General features: G+C 36.5%; 1 protein-coding gene across 1 annotated transcript in view; it reads right to left on the bottom strand.

The window, feature by feature from the left end:
• Positions 1–19,292, bottom strand: part of ABI3BP (ABI family member 3 binding protein) — a 263,744-nt gene that overhangs the window by 66,690 nt on the left and 177,762 nt on the right. The window contains exons 46-55 of the mRNA XM_047100450.1: positions 18,472–18,546; positions 17,560–17,616; positions 16,810–16,881; positions 16,295–16,342; positions 15,472–15,537; positions 13,327–13,401; positions 9,405–9,479; positions 2,911–2,970; positions 2,271–2,318; positions 1,318–1,398 (exon numbers count right to left, since the gene is read on the bottom strand). Coding sequence (XP_046956406.1) covers positions 1,318–1,398; positions 2,271–2,318; positions 2,911–2,970; positions 9,405–9,479; positions 13,327–13,401; positions 15,472–15,537; positions 16,295–16,342; positions 16,810–16,881; positions 17,560–17,616; positions 18,472–18,546 — 657 coding nt within the window. The remainder of the gene's footprint in view (positions 1–1,317; positions 1,399–2,270; positions 2,319–2,910; positions 2,971–9,404; positions 9,480–13,326; positions 13,402–15,471; positions 15,538–16,294; positions 16,343–16,809; positions 16,882–17,559; positions 17,617–18,471; positions 18,547–19,292) is intronic.

Genomic DNA, 19,292 nt, shown 5'->3' with positions numbered 1-19,292 from the left:
TGTTCACTTTGAAGGCCATGGCTAGAATAAATGGGTATTTGGAAATTAGGGTGTATTTGCTCAGGTTTCACTTTTTTTCCTTCAAAAATGATTTCATTTTGAAATGTGATCAGTAATTTCATCTCAGTAGACACACACAAGAGATAGGTTTATTTGAAAAGGGACAAAGGGAAGAAAATAAGACCAGTGATTTAAACACAGCCACATGGTATGCAGTGTGGGCAGGGCAGAAGAACCAGCAAAAAACAAAGTGTGAACACTTGGTTTCTGATTTATTTTCAGTTGGGGGTCAAGCAAACTGGGGTTTCCCATTCAGTGAATACATTGGTGCTGAACTCCTTAAAAACATGGCCCACTCATCCCCACCAACCTTCCTGTTGCTTCTATCCTTCCTTGTTTTCTCGAGGTGACTCACATGCCCATAAGATTAGCCTATCATTTTTGCCACTGCCTCTGTCCCATCGGTCTTTAACCTGAAAGGACTTTTCACATTTTTAACTTCAACTCTCACCCCAACTTGAAAATCCAGGGTAAGTATCACCTCCTCTGTGAAGCCTCCCCTAATATGCCTGGTGGTTTGTTTGTTTAGCATGTTGCTCATTTCTCTGTCACACTCATTTTTTGAACAATACTGGGGTGAATCTCAGGAGCTCTGGTGACTGAGTATGTGGGTTCCAATCCAGCTTTGACATTAGCTGTGTGACTTTGCCAATTTTTTAAATCTCTCTATGCCTCAATTTTCTAATGTGTAAAATGGGGCAAGTAATAGAACCTACCTCACAAGTGTTATGTGACTGAAATTAAAACATACACGTAACCCACTGGGTGGTATGGAGGAAGTACTACCATCACTAAATCCTTCATATTCTTAGATGCTGAACTCACTAGGATAAGGATTCACTCTCAAAACAGTTTGTTTTTTGGAATTCTGGTTGCTTAGCATTTCACTTATCACCCATAAAATATTCTGTAAATACTAGATGAAACTCTTCTTTCCAAAGGCAGCTTCAAATATGGAAACGCAACCAAAAAGTATAGAATTGATACATTTTGGGAACATTCTTTTTAGAACAATTAAAATTTTATCAGGATATTTTAAAATATTCTCATTTTCTATTGAAAACCAATGTAACTATTAAAAGGACAGAATACAATTAATGTAAAAGAATCAAGTGAAATGGCTATTTTTTATAATGGTAGAAAAAGACCCTCTATTGTTTGGAAACAACCCATCAACACAAGGTACATATGGCTACTTCAAGGGCAATCCCTAAAAAGTAGATCCTCATTGGACTGAAATATGAAATCAAAACTTACCCAGAGTGCTTTGCAGTTCCTCCTGACTAGTACTTGGTGAGATCATAGGTATAAAAGGGCTGCCTCGTGTCTCTAGAGGAGCTGGAAAAGAAAAGTATGAGCAGTATCAATCTTGAGATGCAAAGTCCAGCACCAAGCCAGAATGATATTACACAAGATTCCTTCATTTGAAGCAGAAAAAGGAAGACATTAGGTGGATCATGAAGAATAAAGTTAGGTGTACACAGAACCTTCACAAAAATGACTGTGGAATATAAGAATAATGGTTCTCAACTGTTTTTTTCCACCACCAGGATAGATAAGAAATAACACTCAGTGTCTGGCACATTCCATGACCACCTCTGGTTAAGGTGGGATATGAGTAAGAAACAATCTTGGTCAGCTGTGGTGCATGCTTGCGCTCGCACGCTCTCTCTCTGTCTCTCTCTCCCCCACCCCCCATCCTAGAGAACATACAGGATTACAAAATGAGTGGAAATATTCATTATTGTAGTGGTGTCTCATATTGAGTCTCCTCAAGTTCATTTTTAAAAACAGACCATTGGCCAATTTCAGTGTTTTTACAGATATTAACAGTAATTACTTGCCAGAACTTTTCACAACTGGTCATGCTAGTGTGTTGTAACACTACAGCTGAGAACCACCGAAAGTGCTGAAAATGTTAACTGGATGGGCATGAGCACGTGGAATCATTCTGAACATGGAAATAAATGAGGTAGGTGAAGAACTCAGTAATAAGCTGTCTTAGGTTGGTCTTCAGAGCAAAGCCTTCACAACAGTGAAATCGTTGCTTTTCTATTTTGGAAAGAGTAGGAGTATGATGATGAGATGACAATGAGATGATGAAATGGATTAAGAAGAGAGGATGTTCAATATGATAAGTTGAGCAAGACCTGCAATTAGACTGTAGCAAAGCAAACAATTAGAGTTGGTTGATAGGGGGAAACCATTACCTATTGTTGTCTCTGGTGGATCAATTCTAAAGGTAACAGGTTGCAGAACTAGGCCAAAAGCAAACCGAGGAAATATATTTATGAGAATTTACTACCTGGTGAAGTAAACATCGTTTCTGTGTTTCTATATGCTTCCATTTGAACATTTAAACATTCTCAAAGAAATACAATAAATATGAGAAAATTCTACATATTAGACGCTACTTAGGAAGCTTAGTTTAGCTAAAACTTTAAAGATCTCATTCACTATGACTCTGAGGAAAATTTTTGAGTAGGCATGCACATTTTTGACTTACATTACACCCACAGTTGGAATGGAGTTATATTTCCATTTTGAAAGAAAGTAAAAAAAAATGGTTGGCTCAGTTAATAAATAAGTCTTATAATTTTAGCATGATCTCCTTTTCAATGGAAACATTTCCAGGGAAAATAAACTAATTATATTCCCTCATGTTAATCAGAGAGAAAAATTCAAGCAATTTGTAAGATTAAATCTTCACATAAAAATTACACATTTTTTATCTGTAATTTTCTCCAACCTTGTTCCACATCACAATCATTAAATATGTATTTGCCTCAAGGACAGTTTTCTTTTTGAAAACCATGCTTCCAAGCTGGGGAAATAAAGTTATTTATTTACCAGGTTCACGCTGAGAGACTTCAGGGTCTGGTTTAGGGGGAAGGACCACATCTCTTGGAACTGAAAGAAAAAAGATTATAAAACACTGTACTTTAAGTTTCACATCTGGAGTGAAGCTAAACCCGCAGATACAACGTCCTGGAAAACATGAATAAAGCAAAGGCATTTCCACAATGGCTAAAGAGTAATTCCAAGAACATGAATGCTTTCTTCAAGGTGGAAAAAGTCACTTGTATGGAGAAGGTTCTGGTGGTAGTTAAAATTGGTCACAGTTGATCGTGAAGCCTCTCTTGGAAAAAAGAAAAGAGGAAACAATGTCATTAAACAAAAGAAGGTGGTTCAGTTGGTAGAGCATGTGACTCTTGATCTCACGGTTGTAGGTTTGGTGGGTGTAGATTTTATTACTTAAAAATAAAATCTTAAAAAGAAAACCAGAAAGCCAGTTTTTGCTTGAAGTGTTTAGCTGCCATTTGATATTCACGCTAAAAGTCCCCTGAGAGCAACAGCAAATACATTAATAACGTAGGCATAAATGGCCTACAAATTAGGGGAGACAGCAGGAAAGACAAATTCTAAGAGGAGAACAAAGTGTTATTCTGAAAGGCAGTGACAGTTATTACCAGGAGAAAATGGAGCAAGAGGAAAACGCCCCTTGTTAAAAGATACTACATGTAAAGTTTAGGAGAATACTTGTTACGTAGTAAATGCTAGATAAACATTGCCATTTCTGTCATTCTTAGTGATGTGGCTTCCAGTATATTAGGTTTCAAGGTCTCCTGACAGACAAGAGAATGACAACTAAAGACAAAAATGTCAGTTAAAAGAGACCCACTTAGAGTCGGTCCCTTTTACGCAGTACATTTTTAACATCTGTGCCCAGTTCTATTTTGGCAAAATAAAACAGTAGGCTGGGAATTTGATACCTTAATTCTCACTGAGGAAAATACGAAGGTAATTTGTTTATTATTAGCACCAGATTTATATATACACTCTTTCCAAGATCAAGGTAAAGTTCTTCTTTGGCTCAGTTTCCCCACAAAGACGTCCTTCTCAGCCCTACTATCTTGCTGAAAGGTTTTCATACTAAACTGAACATCTGGTAAGGATCAGGGTCCCTTTGGTAGACATTGTAATTTCCTTGCATCTTAAATGATGCTGGGGAAAAAATTAGAATTCAGGCTAAAATTCTACCGCAGGAAAGCCGAGGAAAACTTTTGCACCATGAGGTGGCCAAGCACCACTTTACCATTAGTGTGGGAAAAGGTTATACTAGGTTACAGACACTCTCTCTTAAATGCTATGTGGGATCATATTTAACTTAAATATCACATTTGTTCTTACTCTAGGCCACTAAGTTCCAATGAAGTTACAGTTGTGGAAGTTGGTAGATTGAGTAGAATCTTGACTCAATTAGAAACTTTATGAGCTAAAAGGTAACATCCACAGGAACTTGAAAATCTGAATTAAAAACTTTTTAATGTTTACTCATTTATTTTTTGAGAGAGAGAACACGCACAAGGGAAGGGCAGAGAGAAAGATACAAAATCGAAGCAGTCTCCAGGCTCCAAGCTGTCAGCACAGAGCCCGATGCGGGACTCAAATCCATGAACTGTGAGATCATGACCTGAGCCTAAATCAGACATTTAACTGACTGAGCCACCCAGGCATGACTGAATTTTTTTAAAGAAAAAACTCATAAAGATTACTGGTCAACAAAAATAGAGAAAATTTATAATAGTGAACATTTGACCTTTGCTGTGTAGTACTTTTGGGGATTTGAATGGTAAAATATGAGAAATTTCCAGTTGTAAATCTAAATGTTTATCTGGTGAGTGAAAGACTGATTTGGCTCTGTGAAGATCATGGCCATACGAAACAGCCTGTAGTTTATAAATACCCTAATTGGCTACAGTTCTAAAGTATAGAGAGGACCCAGGATTAAGGAAAGTAGAGGCTGAGAAGAAATGTGCTACCAATAAATCCACTGTACTGTAAATACATTACTCGCTGCCTGTTTTCATTTACTGAGGAATGTAGGTGGGGGTAATGTGGATTCCTGCTGCTGCAATTGGCACTTTTTAACATGAAGTGATGATTTAATAAACTGTCACTGCAGACTTTCTAAAGCAGGTGAAATCAGTGGAAAGGAAAGAAATAGAAATATTCTCAGGAAAGGGATATGAATCATTCTCTTGGTCAACTGCAGCTCCAAGAAATGAAGCTTCTTTTTTTTTCTTTTTCCCTATGTGGCATTCCCCCATATATTAAATTGAACAAAAGCCTGATTCCTAAAATCTGAATCTTCCATGCAGGCAGAAACTTAGTGTAAATAATGACAATTTATATGAGAAGACAGTTTTGATTTCCTTATAAGAATATTTGTATAATAAATATATGTAATTAATATATAATACTATTATAGTTTAGACTCCATAATATCAACCAACGTACCATTTTTATTAACTAACCAACTATATTAACTGCCTTTTTGAATAAAGTGCACCAATCCAAAGAAAAATTCAACTAAGGCAATTATGAATGGAAGTGTCTAATATGGACAAATGTAAATGAATGTACATGAATGTTTCACTAGAGTAGTTGAGAGAATTAATCTCTTATTCTCCAATAAAGGTGGTGGAATATGAAATCTTCAATGAGGTTTACTCCTGCCGTAAGCTACAAAGAGAATGACTTAGAAAAGTAACATATGCAGACTATCCACCATTTTCACCTCCAGATTCTCTGTTCCTTTATCCTAACCTTATACCCTTAGGTCCCATCTTGGAGGAAGCAGATCTCCCACCAGTTTGAAGGCCACTTTGTGAGCTCACCTGTGCCACTAGGCCATCCTCTCTTGTAGGGCCTTTACCTTCCATTATTTCTATTATCTTACATGCTTCTCCATTAGTCCATATTTCCGTTGATCCATGATTTCCTCCCTATTCACCTGCTAAGCAGTCCAAATGCTCCAACACCCTAAAAACACTAATCATTTCCTTGATATGGCTTGCCCTTCAATCCATCCTTCCTTTGCTCTCATTCCTGTAGTCAAAAAATTTTATCTTCCTTTGCTTCCTGGTCTCTCGAGTGTATCTTCATCTGCTGTGGTCTGGCTTCCACTTCACTGATCTCCTGCAACCATGGATCCACGATGCTCTATCCGTAGCTCCGAAGCCCGCATGCTCTGAAAACTTTAAGTTTTTTTCTCAACTAATTAGACAGCAAACCCTGACTAGACCTGACCTAAGGGTCATTATAGTTTTTATTCACTTTTATTCATACTTCTTACTGGAGACATATTCATGTATTTGGTATACGTTCTGTTTTTTTCCTGTCTAAAATCTGGTAACTGCTGGATTTGAAGCATGGGCCCATAGGTTTCGGGTATGGGTTTCTGGATCTGCATGGTCAGGTCCAGCAGCTCCTCTGATCCTTTTCTACCTCACTGCCATTGTTGAGCACCCTTCCCTGCCTTGCCTCCCGAGACCCTCCTTCCAGGTACTCTACTATATTTTGGCAGCAACTTCTGCTGGCCCCTCTTCCCCTATCCATTTCCTAAATGTAACTGTGCCCCCCAAGTCTTTTACCTCTGTCCTCTTCTCACTCTATACTTTCTGTTGGATGGTGTCATTCACACACAAGATTTAAATAACCTTCTATAGGTAGACAGGTGATTCCCAAACCTATATCCCAAACCTTAACTTTGGTTTAGAAATACAGAAATGCATTTCAACCCCCAGTTAGACATTCCCACTTGCAAGTTGTAGTGGCCCTCCAAACCCAGCATGCACCAACACAGGCGTTTATCCCTTTGTGTTCCCTGCCTTAGTTAGTGGTGTTATCATCTATCACTTGTCCAAGCTAGGATCAACAGTGTCATACTCCTCTCCATAGCAACTTCTAGTCATTGCCTATGTACTAGTGATTCTACCTCCAAAGGCATTTCATCATTATTCCCTCATTTACTAACTGCAAAAATGCTACAGTGTGGCTGCAAATTAGAATTTACCGAAGAGAGTAGTTATATAGAACATTTGTGAAGACTGCATAATTTGCCAAAATTTAGATTGTCTTCCTGGTTGACTTCCAATGACTGAAGTCTCTCCAAGTATCTGTGGGCCAGAAGAGGCACCACAAAGCCAAGACAGCTCTTTGTTTAGAAACAGATCTACAAAGAAAGCCCAGCTCTGTTGAGCCAGGTTATCAGGGCAAGTCCTTAGCTGTGAATTTGAAATCATTCCTCTAAGGCACATCTGAAGAAAATCCAGTTCTATTTTGGTTCTGGACATGGTGTGTGGGCTCAATTTGTCTAGATTTTCCTTAAGTATTATAGAGATAATTCAACTGAGTGGCTAGAAAATAGTTTTTTAAAAGTCTAAGTAGATGAAACCTGTGTTATAGCTAGGAATCTATGAATGGAAGAGCTACATGGCATATCCTATACTGACCTATTTGATACAGGTCTAAAAACTCCAGTTTGTTGCTTCTGATGTCTCTCAGAATAAATTTTGAGATAAACCTTATGATGAAGCATAACTCTGTCTTGGGGGCACCTGGGTGGCTCAGTCGGTTAAGCGTCCGACTTTAGCTCAGGTCATGATCTCACGGTTCGTGAGTTCGAGCCCTGTGTCGGGCTCTGTGCTGACAGCTCATAGCCTGGAGCCTGCTTCAGATTCTGTGTCTCCCTCTCTCTGCCTCTCTCTCTCTCTCTCTCTCTCAAAAATAAATATTTTAAAAACCCATTAACTCTGTCTTGATTTCAGCAGTACATTTTACACTTTTAGACTTTTGCAGACAATCTATTTCTCTACAATACCAGTACATATTAAGTATAGTGTAAATTCCCCTCTGCTTTCTGAGATACAATCCAGAGGGGCTGGTAAACAAGGTTCTGGGTTCATTAGGATGTAAACTTGAGCCCAGATATGACCCAGAAACTGAGCACAGCAGAACCTCGTCTGTTTGAACACTTGTGAGAAAACTGAAGAGTATTCCTGTAGGTCTTGCACCCCTGGAACAACAGTGGAGCCCCTGCTGAATACAGTGGTGGGACCAACACTAGATTTAGATACAGAATTCTAACCGAGCATGTGGAACTGGAGAGTCAACAGAATAAGCCCAGTGGAGACTCCGGAGGGCAGTTTGTTCTGTTGTTCCAGTGCTCAAACTCACAGAGTTTCTGTGAAAAATAAGGCATTGGTAGAATTGAGGCAAATATTTGGTATTTAAGAAGAAAAAAAAATAAGGACTAGATATATTGGTTTAATGAGATTAAGTCACATCAGGACCAACAATATTACTTTCTCTAACATAAAGGAAAAGCAAACAAAATCACTTAAACCTACTGTTATCATTAATGAGTCAATTACTGTTACATTTTTTTGCCATAACTTAAAATAAGAAATTGAATTTTTCCAAGTGGAAAGATCAGCTTTTTTCTTGTTGGTGTTTATAGTATTGGTTATTGCATTTAGTGGTACAAGTTTAAATTCTAGACTTCAGGGCAAAGGAGCCTTTTTCTGGCCTATCGCCACCTGCAACAACCAGACTCCCACAGCAGCAATAACCCTGCTTACAAATCTGGAAGACATTTATAGCAAGTGAATTCAGGCTTCCTTCCAAAATGCCATCATTTCATGCTACAGCATGGTTCTGGAAATGTTCCATAGGCTTCTAGGAGCATCTAGAAATTTATAATAATTGGACCATTAAAAAGAAAGAAAGAATTATAGCATTCCCCAGAACATTTAGTTTAAAATTAGCTTGGTTTGGTTTATCAGAGAACTGTTCGGCTTACTGTGGCTTCCTAAGGTCACTTGAGGACCTAGAGCATTGGCAGCAAGACTCAGGGAATGTTTGGGTCCTTGCAGGTCCCACACCAACTACTCCCACAAATATGAAATTATTCCCTCTGTAAATGGACAAAAGGCCTTCTCAGATGATGGGCAAGTAATGGATTTGTACCTACAGAAATCTTTTGTGTATGTGAAATTTCTTATTTCTCAACCTAAGCTATTATTCCATGAACGGGTAAAGTAGAATTTAATGGAAGACACAAAACAAAACAAAAAACCCCAATGCTGGTTAGTGTAAAATTACTGAACCGAGGACAGTGGGTAAACATCATTTCCTCTGTTTGCAAAACACTTTATCGTTTTACGTGGTAAAAGTCTCGAATTCTTGATCTTATTTTGGTGGACCATGTCAACATAGTACAGTTAGCATTGGTAGGTTTATTTTTATTGTATGAGAACTTTAGTTCTAGAAGGAAGATTTACCCTTGGCATAATTCTCTGCCATTTGACTGTATCAATAGCTTACTATTTGAGCAACTAGATAACTTACGAAGCCTCTGAGATGCTCATACCATGGATGATTCAACATGGCATTTGAACATAAGTGAGGTATTGACCTCGCATCTATCAGATCTCAGGTGTCATTGCAGCAGAGCATGACAGAATGCCTTTGAGTTAAACATGAAATAAATCATTTACCAGGTGGAGTATCGGACACTTCTGGACTTGGTGATGTTTTTGGCTTTGAAGTAACACGCTGAGGCACCTTACGAGCTGAAAGAGAGAACTCAGATCATGAGTCATTTTGGTTCGGCATCTCCCAGTCATGCTTAACATGTAAGATATGATAGAGTGTATTCCTGACCACTGATTAAAAAAAGAAGTATTGAAATGGGAGTTATATGGAAAAATAAACCTTAGGCTCTAAATATTTATCAGTTAGAATTCCAGATACTTGTAGAAAAATGTTATCTGAGAAACCACAAAATATGACTCAGCATAAGGGTAGGGTGGAGAAAGTTCTGTTTTTAAAATCTTGATTTCAGAAGAGACAGCAATTAAATTAATGCAAGAGCACTCCTCGAAGTTTGACTCATCGAATCCACCCTCATGTCTTTCTGTGAAGATTAATTCAGTGAAATCAGAGTAGAAGCCAATGAAGCATGGATAAGACAAGCTTGAAGTCAACTCAGACAACAGCAGAAAGAGAAGAAGATAATACAGTGAGTAGGCTTGCATTCCACACCCTCTGCCATGCTCAGGCCCCAAATCAATCTTTAAATGAGCATGTTCACAAACTAAAATGGTCTTCCCACAACTGTTCCTTTGGAGTAATGAGGTGCTGAGACCAGAAAAAAAAAGATCTAATTTATTTACAGCTCATTTTATAATTTCAAAAGTGGCTTTATAAGGATTGTGCCCTTTGATTCTCACCATAATCATTGAAGGAATTATGAGCTTCACTTTAGTAGCTTGTGTTGGTGACTCTCTGCCCGAGGTTACACGGTAGTAAGTACCAGAGATGAGACTTGAACTGAATTCTGAGGTCCAGACAGAAGCACTAGATCCAAACACTTGGGCTCTCTAGATCCCGGTGCTGAGGTCACATTTTAACTTGTTCCTCATTTTTTAGGTGGAAATAATAAACCTATCTTAAGGGTGATTATGAGAATTACACATGAAATGTCAAAATGATGTGAGAACTATATAAAAATTCTTTCCACTTCTAGAAGATTTTTACAAATTTGACAGTGAAAGGTTTGAGTATATTCCGATTCTCATGTTGTTCATCTCTACATAAACCCTAAGCACCCATAGTTTTGACGGTTGTAAGATTTATTGGGATAAAATTAATAATGGGTTGTTGACTATCACCTATGAACACAGGAATCTTAAAAAAAAACCTTTATTCAATGACAAAATACCTTTGATAATTTGTTCCAAACTTTTTATTCCACTTTGCCTTAAATCTTGCCATCTAAGTATAAATAGGAAGAGAGGTGGCATGCCCAATTATAGCATTTCAATCTGAAAAAAGTAGCGGGTGATCACACTGTGTTGTATTTGGTGTTGTATACTCTACTGTCAGGGATCCCTTTACAGTCTAGCAATAATAATTTGCATTTGGTATTGTACATATGCACAGAACATTCTCTCTCCCAAATGGCCTTTTGAAATTTACAAGATCTAGCCAAGGGTAAGGGAGAAAGTACCAGCATTTGATTATTCATCTTTGAAAGATTTAGTGATACATACGTATACATACTACACAAACATTGCTAGGATCTATTCAGTAAGATCATTCTCTTGGGTAGGGGAATTCCTAATTTTACCCGCTTTGAAGGGGAATAATTAGAATACACTTACTTCTTCACAATCAATTTTCCAAATTGTTCTCTTGCATTAAGTGCAATGACAAGCCAGAAGTACTTGGGTTGCAGTTACTTTCCACAGGAGATGCTGGTGTGCTGAGTGTTGCCTCAGTGGGAACAGAATCAAAAGGCTGTCTTGTTATGGGCTGACAACCACTCCAAAATTTCAGGGTTAGAGAGTGGAATGCATCGAGCATATGAATCTATCCATTATGAAGTTGCATATCTTGTTGAACAAGGTTGGCTAAAGGTCTAAATAAAAATTAAACAATCTTGAAATTTAGAATGATGGGAAGTTAGAGTAAGCTCCAGATTTACTACATGTATTTCTGTAAGTACAGAGTATGTAGCTCAAAAAGATAAAATGACAAATGTCTTCTTTGTTACCTCATATCTCCTTTACTTTTAAAAATTTTACTAACCAGGAATTTATATTCCCAATGTCTTAACACTCAAGTACTTATTTTTCATCTTTTATTTTCCAACATTCATCAAGTTTTCATGCTTTCTTCTGTTTCTCCTTTCTCTACTACTTTTGTTCTATATTTTACATTTAAATAAAAAGCTGAGAGCTGCTTCTTCTCATGTCATTTTATCTGTTAAGATTTTAAGGCCAGATTTTAATTTTCTACCAATTTAATATACTTGCTTTGCTTTTTTTGTTCTTATTCTATTCATTAATAATTATTTATTTACTAATCATTGTTTTTCATAGTATTTATTATGTATTAATGCTTCCAGTGTATTAATTGTTATTATTTTAAATTTTGTATTCTAGGGAATTTTGGCCATGGTACCTTTACACACTATGTATCATACTATTGTCATAGCAAAGCTTTAGTAATGAAAGAAAACACACTTAAAAATACATTAAAGCAGATTTAAAATCATTAGCTAGATGTCAAACATAGAACTGTGTTTTAAGGAATTTCCCCTAAGAGAAAAAAAATGATAGGCAAAATTTCTCTTAGAATCGGGTATTAAAGACCATGCCCAAATCTACAGTTTTTTCTTTTGGTAGGGATACTGACATATGATTAAAGGATCACTGGTAGGAATTAAGAACTACTACCTCGATCAAGCATAATTTTGATGGTGCTCACATTTTCCTTTCCCCAGACCATAAGTGGTAGTGAAGGCTCCTTTTCTAGCAAATTGAGTAGGTGCCCCCTCATAACTTTTGGAAGTAGACCATGTATAAATGATATGTTTAAATTTATATGATGAGCCTAGACTGTAAAGTCCTTGACCATGGATGGATACAATTCTGTCTCGTATCCCATGTCTGGCACACAGGCCACAGAATGCAGGAAATATTTGTTGAGTGACTAACTGATGAAATGAGTTAATCACTTAAGCACTGAGGGGTGGTATAATTTGAAATTAGAGAAAAAAGAAGATCAAAGACAACACACCAGTACATGCTTGTAGTAGGAACCAATGCTAGACATGTTCCGAAGAACTGAAGGTATCATATTTATTAATAGATGGATTGCAGAGGGCAGGGGAGGAAGAGGAGTAAAAATTAGATTTAAAATACTGAGAACCTACCACAGACAAAAATGAGAAATTGAAAGGAGGAAAAGATAATGAGCTCTGAGGCATGTCAAGTTTAGGGTAGCCCCAACTAGACATCCTCCAAGGCAGTTGGAAAAATTGGACAAAATCTTGGTTGAGAAGTTAGGGTTAGATTTAATCATATTCAAAGAAGAGTGTCTTGAACAGAATGAAAAACAGTTTATAATGACTCTTGTTCAGGTCCTTATCACAATTTTACAGCAAAACAGCCAAAGCGATATTATATAATCATTATGTTATAGGAGAGTATATATATATAAAAAAAAAACAAATCTTCATGACATAGTATTAAATAAAATCTACTGGAAATAAAAATAAATAAGTAAATAAATAAATAAATAAATAAATAGGTGATTGGCAGGGGGAGGCACATTCCAGGACCATGCAAGTGTTCCCACGCTCGGAGAGGCAATGGGAATAGGCAGGCTACTCTGAAGAAATTCCATTCTTCTCCAGCTCCCTCTTAAAATAATGTATTAACAGGGAAGCTTTCTGGAATAAGCTATTCCAAACACATACTTTTTGATGAAGTTCAAAAATAGATGTAAATGTTTCTTATGTTTCAAAGGAAGACTTGTTTTACAAGGGTGAAAAACCAACTGACTATAACTCAATAGAACAAATCCAATAATATCAAATTCTTCAGGCCAGAATACAAAACATGTCTTTACCTGGCTGTGTTTGTGGGATTCTCGGACGTGGAGATGTTTTTGGTTTGGGAGAAGCACGTGGTATCTGCTTGGGAGCTAAAAAAAAGAATATAGGTTTGAAGCTCTTAAGCGCTTCAAGAATCACAGTATCTAAGCCTCTAGGATCTCAAAGATGAAGTCTTAAATACACAGCAGCTAATGCAAATCAAGCTTTCAAAGAACCACAGAACAAAGGGAGATAAATTTCTTATATTATTATAATGGAAAACAAAACAAGAAAGCACATTAAATGATATCCAAGATATTCAGCCGGCAGATGAAATATCTACTTGAAATACCTTTTAAAAGGTTAAAAATAAATTTCATAGTAAGAATTCATCCTTATTACAAGTTCATACTATTTTACAAGAATATTCTGCTATAAAATTTTAAGTGCAGATAAATACAATTTCTTCTAAAACCAAAGTTGGTATGTTACATTCCAAATATACCTAGAAAATGAATGTATTTTAATACCAAGTGTTAATGGAAAAAAATCTTAGTCAACAAAATACAATTTTCACTGGTCATGCTGGGGAAGAAAAACTGAATAGAAATTCAAAGGATACATTCCTGAGAAAGTTATTCCTTTGTTGGGCGATTCCTGCAGTACTTCTAGGACATTCACTGTAAAAAATCAATTGTTTCTTTACCAAGAAAATGAGAAGTATATCCTGCCGAAGGAAAGTAATTATCACATGCAAGGCTGCAGTTTATGGAAACACATTTGTATGGACTCTAGCGTGTTTGGTATAAACAGCTTAGGAGAAACAAAATGGTTCCCAAGGTCACTGGGTTTCAGGCACCTAAGGAAAGCTGGCTGAAAATAAAGAGTTATTAGATACTAGAAGTTTCTATCGAGTCTGCATGCAGTGGTTTCAGTGGAATCTTCAGTGGGATTGCCTGGAGAGAAATGAACACAAACATATGCAAGAGATTGTGCTGGTTTAGGAGCCTGAAGACTTAAGAGCTCCCTTTGCTAATCACTCAGTCTACAGCCTCAGCTTCTCTCTCAAAAGTAACAGGACTTTTAAGAGCGCTTCCAATACTGAAATTCTGTGATTCTAGAATTTCTTTCAGTCTTGTGATTTTCTGACTACCAACTTCCTTGGCTTGCTGAGGTTCCTGATGGGCTATTTGCTTCTCCCATGGTATGAGGTAGATATTACTAATAGTATTCACAATGAAACATTCCAATCGTATCATTACAGCTACTTAAACTTTGGAGAAGTTAGAGATGACTGGCACAGAGTCAGTTAATGTGGTTAAGGTGATATTTCAGTAAAAATTAAACTGTAAATTTGGTAGGCAAAATTTAATGAGATATTTTAGAGGACAATGCATAAAATTAACATTCATATCTCTTTTGGAAATAGAGCCATATGAAATAGCTTATTAACAATCAAAACACAAGTTTGGGCTTATTTATGATAAACTATCACGCTAAGAAAGCCTATAGATATTGAGAGGATTTTTCCTTGTAAGAGGCCAAACATTTAGTTATCCATATTGGTGATCTGTTTTCCTGTATTTCAAATTCCACCATCAAGTAAACCTTGACGACTTGCTAAGTAGCTGGTTTCATGTCAGTTTTTCTTATTTACACGGAGTGAAAGGTCCAACTGCTGCAGAAAGGGGAGGAGAAAGAAGTAAAGGACCTGAATAATGATAAGGTGACTGGCCAGTTGTACCCCTTTATGGGGACCACACAGTGAAATCTGTTAATCTCCAACACAAATTAGATACCTTAAAATATTCTGTACATTACCGCAAGACTTGTAAAACTAGTTAAGATGATAAAGTATTTAAAATTAAGATACATATTTATATATAAAAATGGAATATAAATGTTATTTCCCAGCAACAATACTATTTCTTGTTTGAAACATTTGCAGAGTAGCTCAGAAGGGCTTTTCAGCCATAGCCTAAAGAATATTCATAACGCTGCCAAGTGAATGTCTATTAGGATGAGAAATGGGGCATCAGGGAAGTCAGATCCCCCATCAAAGACTGTGAGCAGAGTGATTAAGTTAGGTGTTCTGATGTCTACAGTGCCCATACTGTCTTTCCATTCTTATAAATTCTGCAAACACTCACCTTCTACATGAAATACAAAATAATATTTACCCGGTTCAGTCGGAGGCTCATCAGGGCTGGGTAGGATTATAGTTTGGAAAGGCAGAGGAGATGTCTCTATGATAATTGAAGGAAAGTACCTGGAGTTATGAAAGTGCTTCACAAACTTTAAGTACTGATGACAGAAAGGATGGTAACAATTAAAAAAAAAAAAGAAATTGCAACTCTGTAGCAAAATAGCATTCCTACTTCTTCATATGCTTTTAGTTTAAAAAATGCTGAGATGCCAGATTACCAAATAATTTCAAAGTAAGCAATATCCTTACTTTTAAGTCCTCATTTCAAACTAGTACCTCCTCAACACTACTAGAACAATATTAGAAAGATAGTAACCTTAAAGAGCAAACCAAAGTAATATGAAATGTTAAAGCATGACCCCATGAAGAAGCATTGAATTTCACTTAGAATTGTGGCAAAAAAAAAAAAAAAATCAGACATGTAAACGAATGTGATGAAATGAGTGTTAATGGAAAGTACATTGCTAGGGCAGAAAGTATGAAATGGATCATCATACAAAAAGAAAACTGAAATATTCGACACAATACAAGCTGGCAGAATGTTCAGTGTTAGGAAAAAGATGCTTTAGATTTCAAAGTTTCACTGACTTAAGTAAAGAAAGAGACCAACATCTAGATACAAAACTGAACAGAAGAAGAGACTTTTTGGACAATGGTTACGAACAGAAGCACCTAGAAAGAAAATTAACTGTGGTGGCAAAGAATGATGTTGCAACATGAATTCACGATGAGAGAGAACCTGAGGTTCTCAGGTGATGGTGGTAATGAGAAGAAAAGCTGCTGAGATGTGTCATTACCTAGCGTGGTCTCAGGTGGTTCAGACACATTTGTAATAGATTCCACAACTGTATCAAAACAAAGGAGAACAATTTTAGAAAACTTTAAGGTGTTAAGCTATAGTTAAGTATATCTTTCTTGAATGTCAACACATCTCATTCTCTTAAGATTTTGTATGTATTTTTTTTATAGATAGGACGATGGATTTAGAGAAGAAAAGAGAGAAACAAGGGGGAAATCCTATTCTGTAATACTAATTTTCCAACTAATATTTATGTTTTAACTGTCAGTAGCTGGCTATCAAATGCCATAATGTTCCATATTTTGATACCACAGAAAACCAGAATTTCTGTATTCAGAGAGTCAGTTGTCATTTTGGTGTTAAGAATCCAAGAATTTGGGAAGCTATTGCTCTTCAAATGAATTCAACTGCAGAACAAATACCACAGCCTGAACTTCCATGTTCCATGGACATAACAGATGCTAATTAAAAATTTGGTGAATAAATGAATGAGAGCATGAAAACCTTTACCACCTGCAGTCTTTGGCTCCTCTGGACTGAGTGGTGCTTGGGCAGAGGGATATAGATAATCTGTTACAGTTGGTGCTAGGGAATAAACAGGGAATGGCTGGTTAGTGGTGGGCAGCTCATAAAACACTGTAATAGAACACTGTTGACTTTGTAAACAGAGGTTAGTTAAGTAAATATATTCATGAGAATAAATAACGTTTTGGTAGATTAGGAAGATGACTACAATTTAAGAGGGCAGAGGTGAAGGCAGATAATGAAGGCAGTGTTCAGTGGGGGCAAGGGTACACACACACACACACACACACACACACACACACACGGTAACTGTCAGGGTCTTCAGCAATTTCTACTTGGAGTAAAGCAGGTAATTTCACTTCCTTACATATTTTGATTAAGTATTCTACTAATAAAAAGACAAAGAGTCCTTAAAAAGCATTGGGATGAAACCTAAAAACAATATAAAAATGAAAAACAGGATGTTCATATTCATATTTAAAGAATGATGAGAATGTTAAATTTTGCATTCAGAGTGAAAGGGAACTAAGAAAATTGTGAAACGTGCATAGCAATACAGCAGACACTAGCACAACGTGCTGTATGTAATATCTGACTTTTAAGATTCACTGGATGAGCACAAACAAGATGTGAAGAGCTATGAAATGTCACAAAGCATGAGGGCATCCAAAGATGACTTCTGCAATGAGATGGAAAAGCACATATACCTGAATTTCTTGATGGGAAAATGTTTTTTACCTATAGCTTCCTTTGATGACTCAATGCTTAATGTAACGAATTCCAGGACTTCAGAAACTAGCAGAGAACACAAAATGATACAATTGATCAAGAATGGGTTGTTGCCAGCATTGGGAATGCACACAAGCTAAATACTATTTAGAAAAGTGTCCTGCACTTTGTTTGCATGTCATGCTCAATGTTTGCTGTTATGATAATAACAGTATTATTAATAACATGATAGGAAGCTCAAATAACTGAATTGAATTCCTAATTTTGAAAGTGTTGTAGGTAACTATTAACAACCGTACCTTGTACCATCATGGGCACAAAAATGTCATTTAATTAATTAGAAGATACACAAAGGAGATGAAAAGAATTATAATCCTATGCTGGAAAAAAGATCTGATGTTTCAAAATATATGCCAGGGAGTAGCTACTGAATTCCTAACTTAAAATGTTTTCATTTTTGAAGGGCAATATTGTGTAGGGTGGTTTTGTGACCTGTGCTTAAGTGAGAACTTTCTCCCTCCTTCATGGTTATAACTGAACTAACATTCTTTTCACAGAACAGAACACACATTTAGCTTACTAAAGAGAACTACAAGTTTGTAACTGTTAGTGAAAAATAAGGGATAAAATCAATTCTTCTAAGTGGTTTTGTTGACTACTTAATCCACATACTTGACTATTCTCTATGTGATACAGAGTATACACAATGAAATGAAGATAAATATGTCTATCAGGTGAATAACAATTGCCATGAATATGTAACTAACTTAACACCAGTATGCAATCATGGGAAAAGCATGTACAATGTATCGAGTTATTAAATGTGTATTACTTGTTTTTTTTTATATTTGAAAATTTAACACTTGGAAAATGTCCCCTGAGGCTCACAGTGTACCCAGACAGATAAAACAGTCTATTTACCAGGTTGACTCTGTGTCATTTCTAGGCTTGGTGATGTCACTGGTTTCAAAGTAAGAGTTTGCAGTTCAGTGGGAGCTGAAAGAAGAGCATCTAAAATGTCAAAGTAATTATGGAAAATTTATTTTTACAGGTTTTAGATAAAGGTAGCAATGGATAGAAATACATAGATCTTCAAAAATCACACAGTTATGGAGAGTCATGCAGAGTATACATTATTAAAGCAGCAATTGTCAAACTATGGCCCTGCCAATCCAGCCCTTGGCCTGACCTGTGAGCTAAGAACAGTTTTTGTATTTTTTCAATGACAGAAAAAATTTCAGAGTAATATTTTATGACATGTGAAAATGGTATAAAATCCAAATAAAATTTTATAGGAATACAACAACACCCTCAAGTTAAGATGATCCATGGCATATTTCCATATCATCTACATATTGCTTTTGGTTGCCTTCAATTGAGATACTACAGCAGAATCAAGTAGTTTCAACAGAGAATGGCCTACAAGTCTAAATTATTACCATCTAACATCCTTACATAAAAAATTTGCTGACCCCTGATCTTAAGCATCCTACAAAATGCAAGAGCCTATTTGAGAAAAAACTAGGTTCTCACTATGGTATCTGAATATGAATTCCCACAAGGGCTTTCTAAGAGCTTCCTACAGCTGATTTTCTGACAGTATCATTACCAACATGTTTAGTACCATTTGGCGTGTTTTGTTCTGTGTTCTAGTTTGACCTCCCCCTTGGGTAATCTCAATAGGTATTGAGATTTTTTGTTTGATTTTTGCAGCTTCCACCCTCCTGTCCACTAATGCAAAA

Source organism: Lynx rufus, unplaced genomic scaffold, assembly GCF_022079265.1.
Source record: "Lynx rufus isolate CCGP_SWC_20201006 ecotype Redwood Valley unplaced genomic scaffold, mLynRuf1.p SCAF_5, whole genome shotgun sequence".
NCBI classification, from domain to species: Eukaryota; Metazoa; Chordata; class Mammalia; order Carnivora; family Felidae; genus Lynx; species Lynx rufus.
This window is presented reverse-complemented; position numbering and strand designations above follow the sequence as displayed.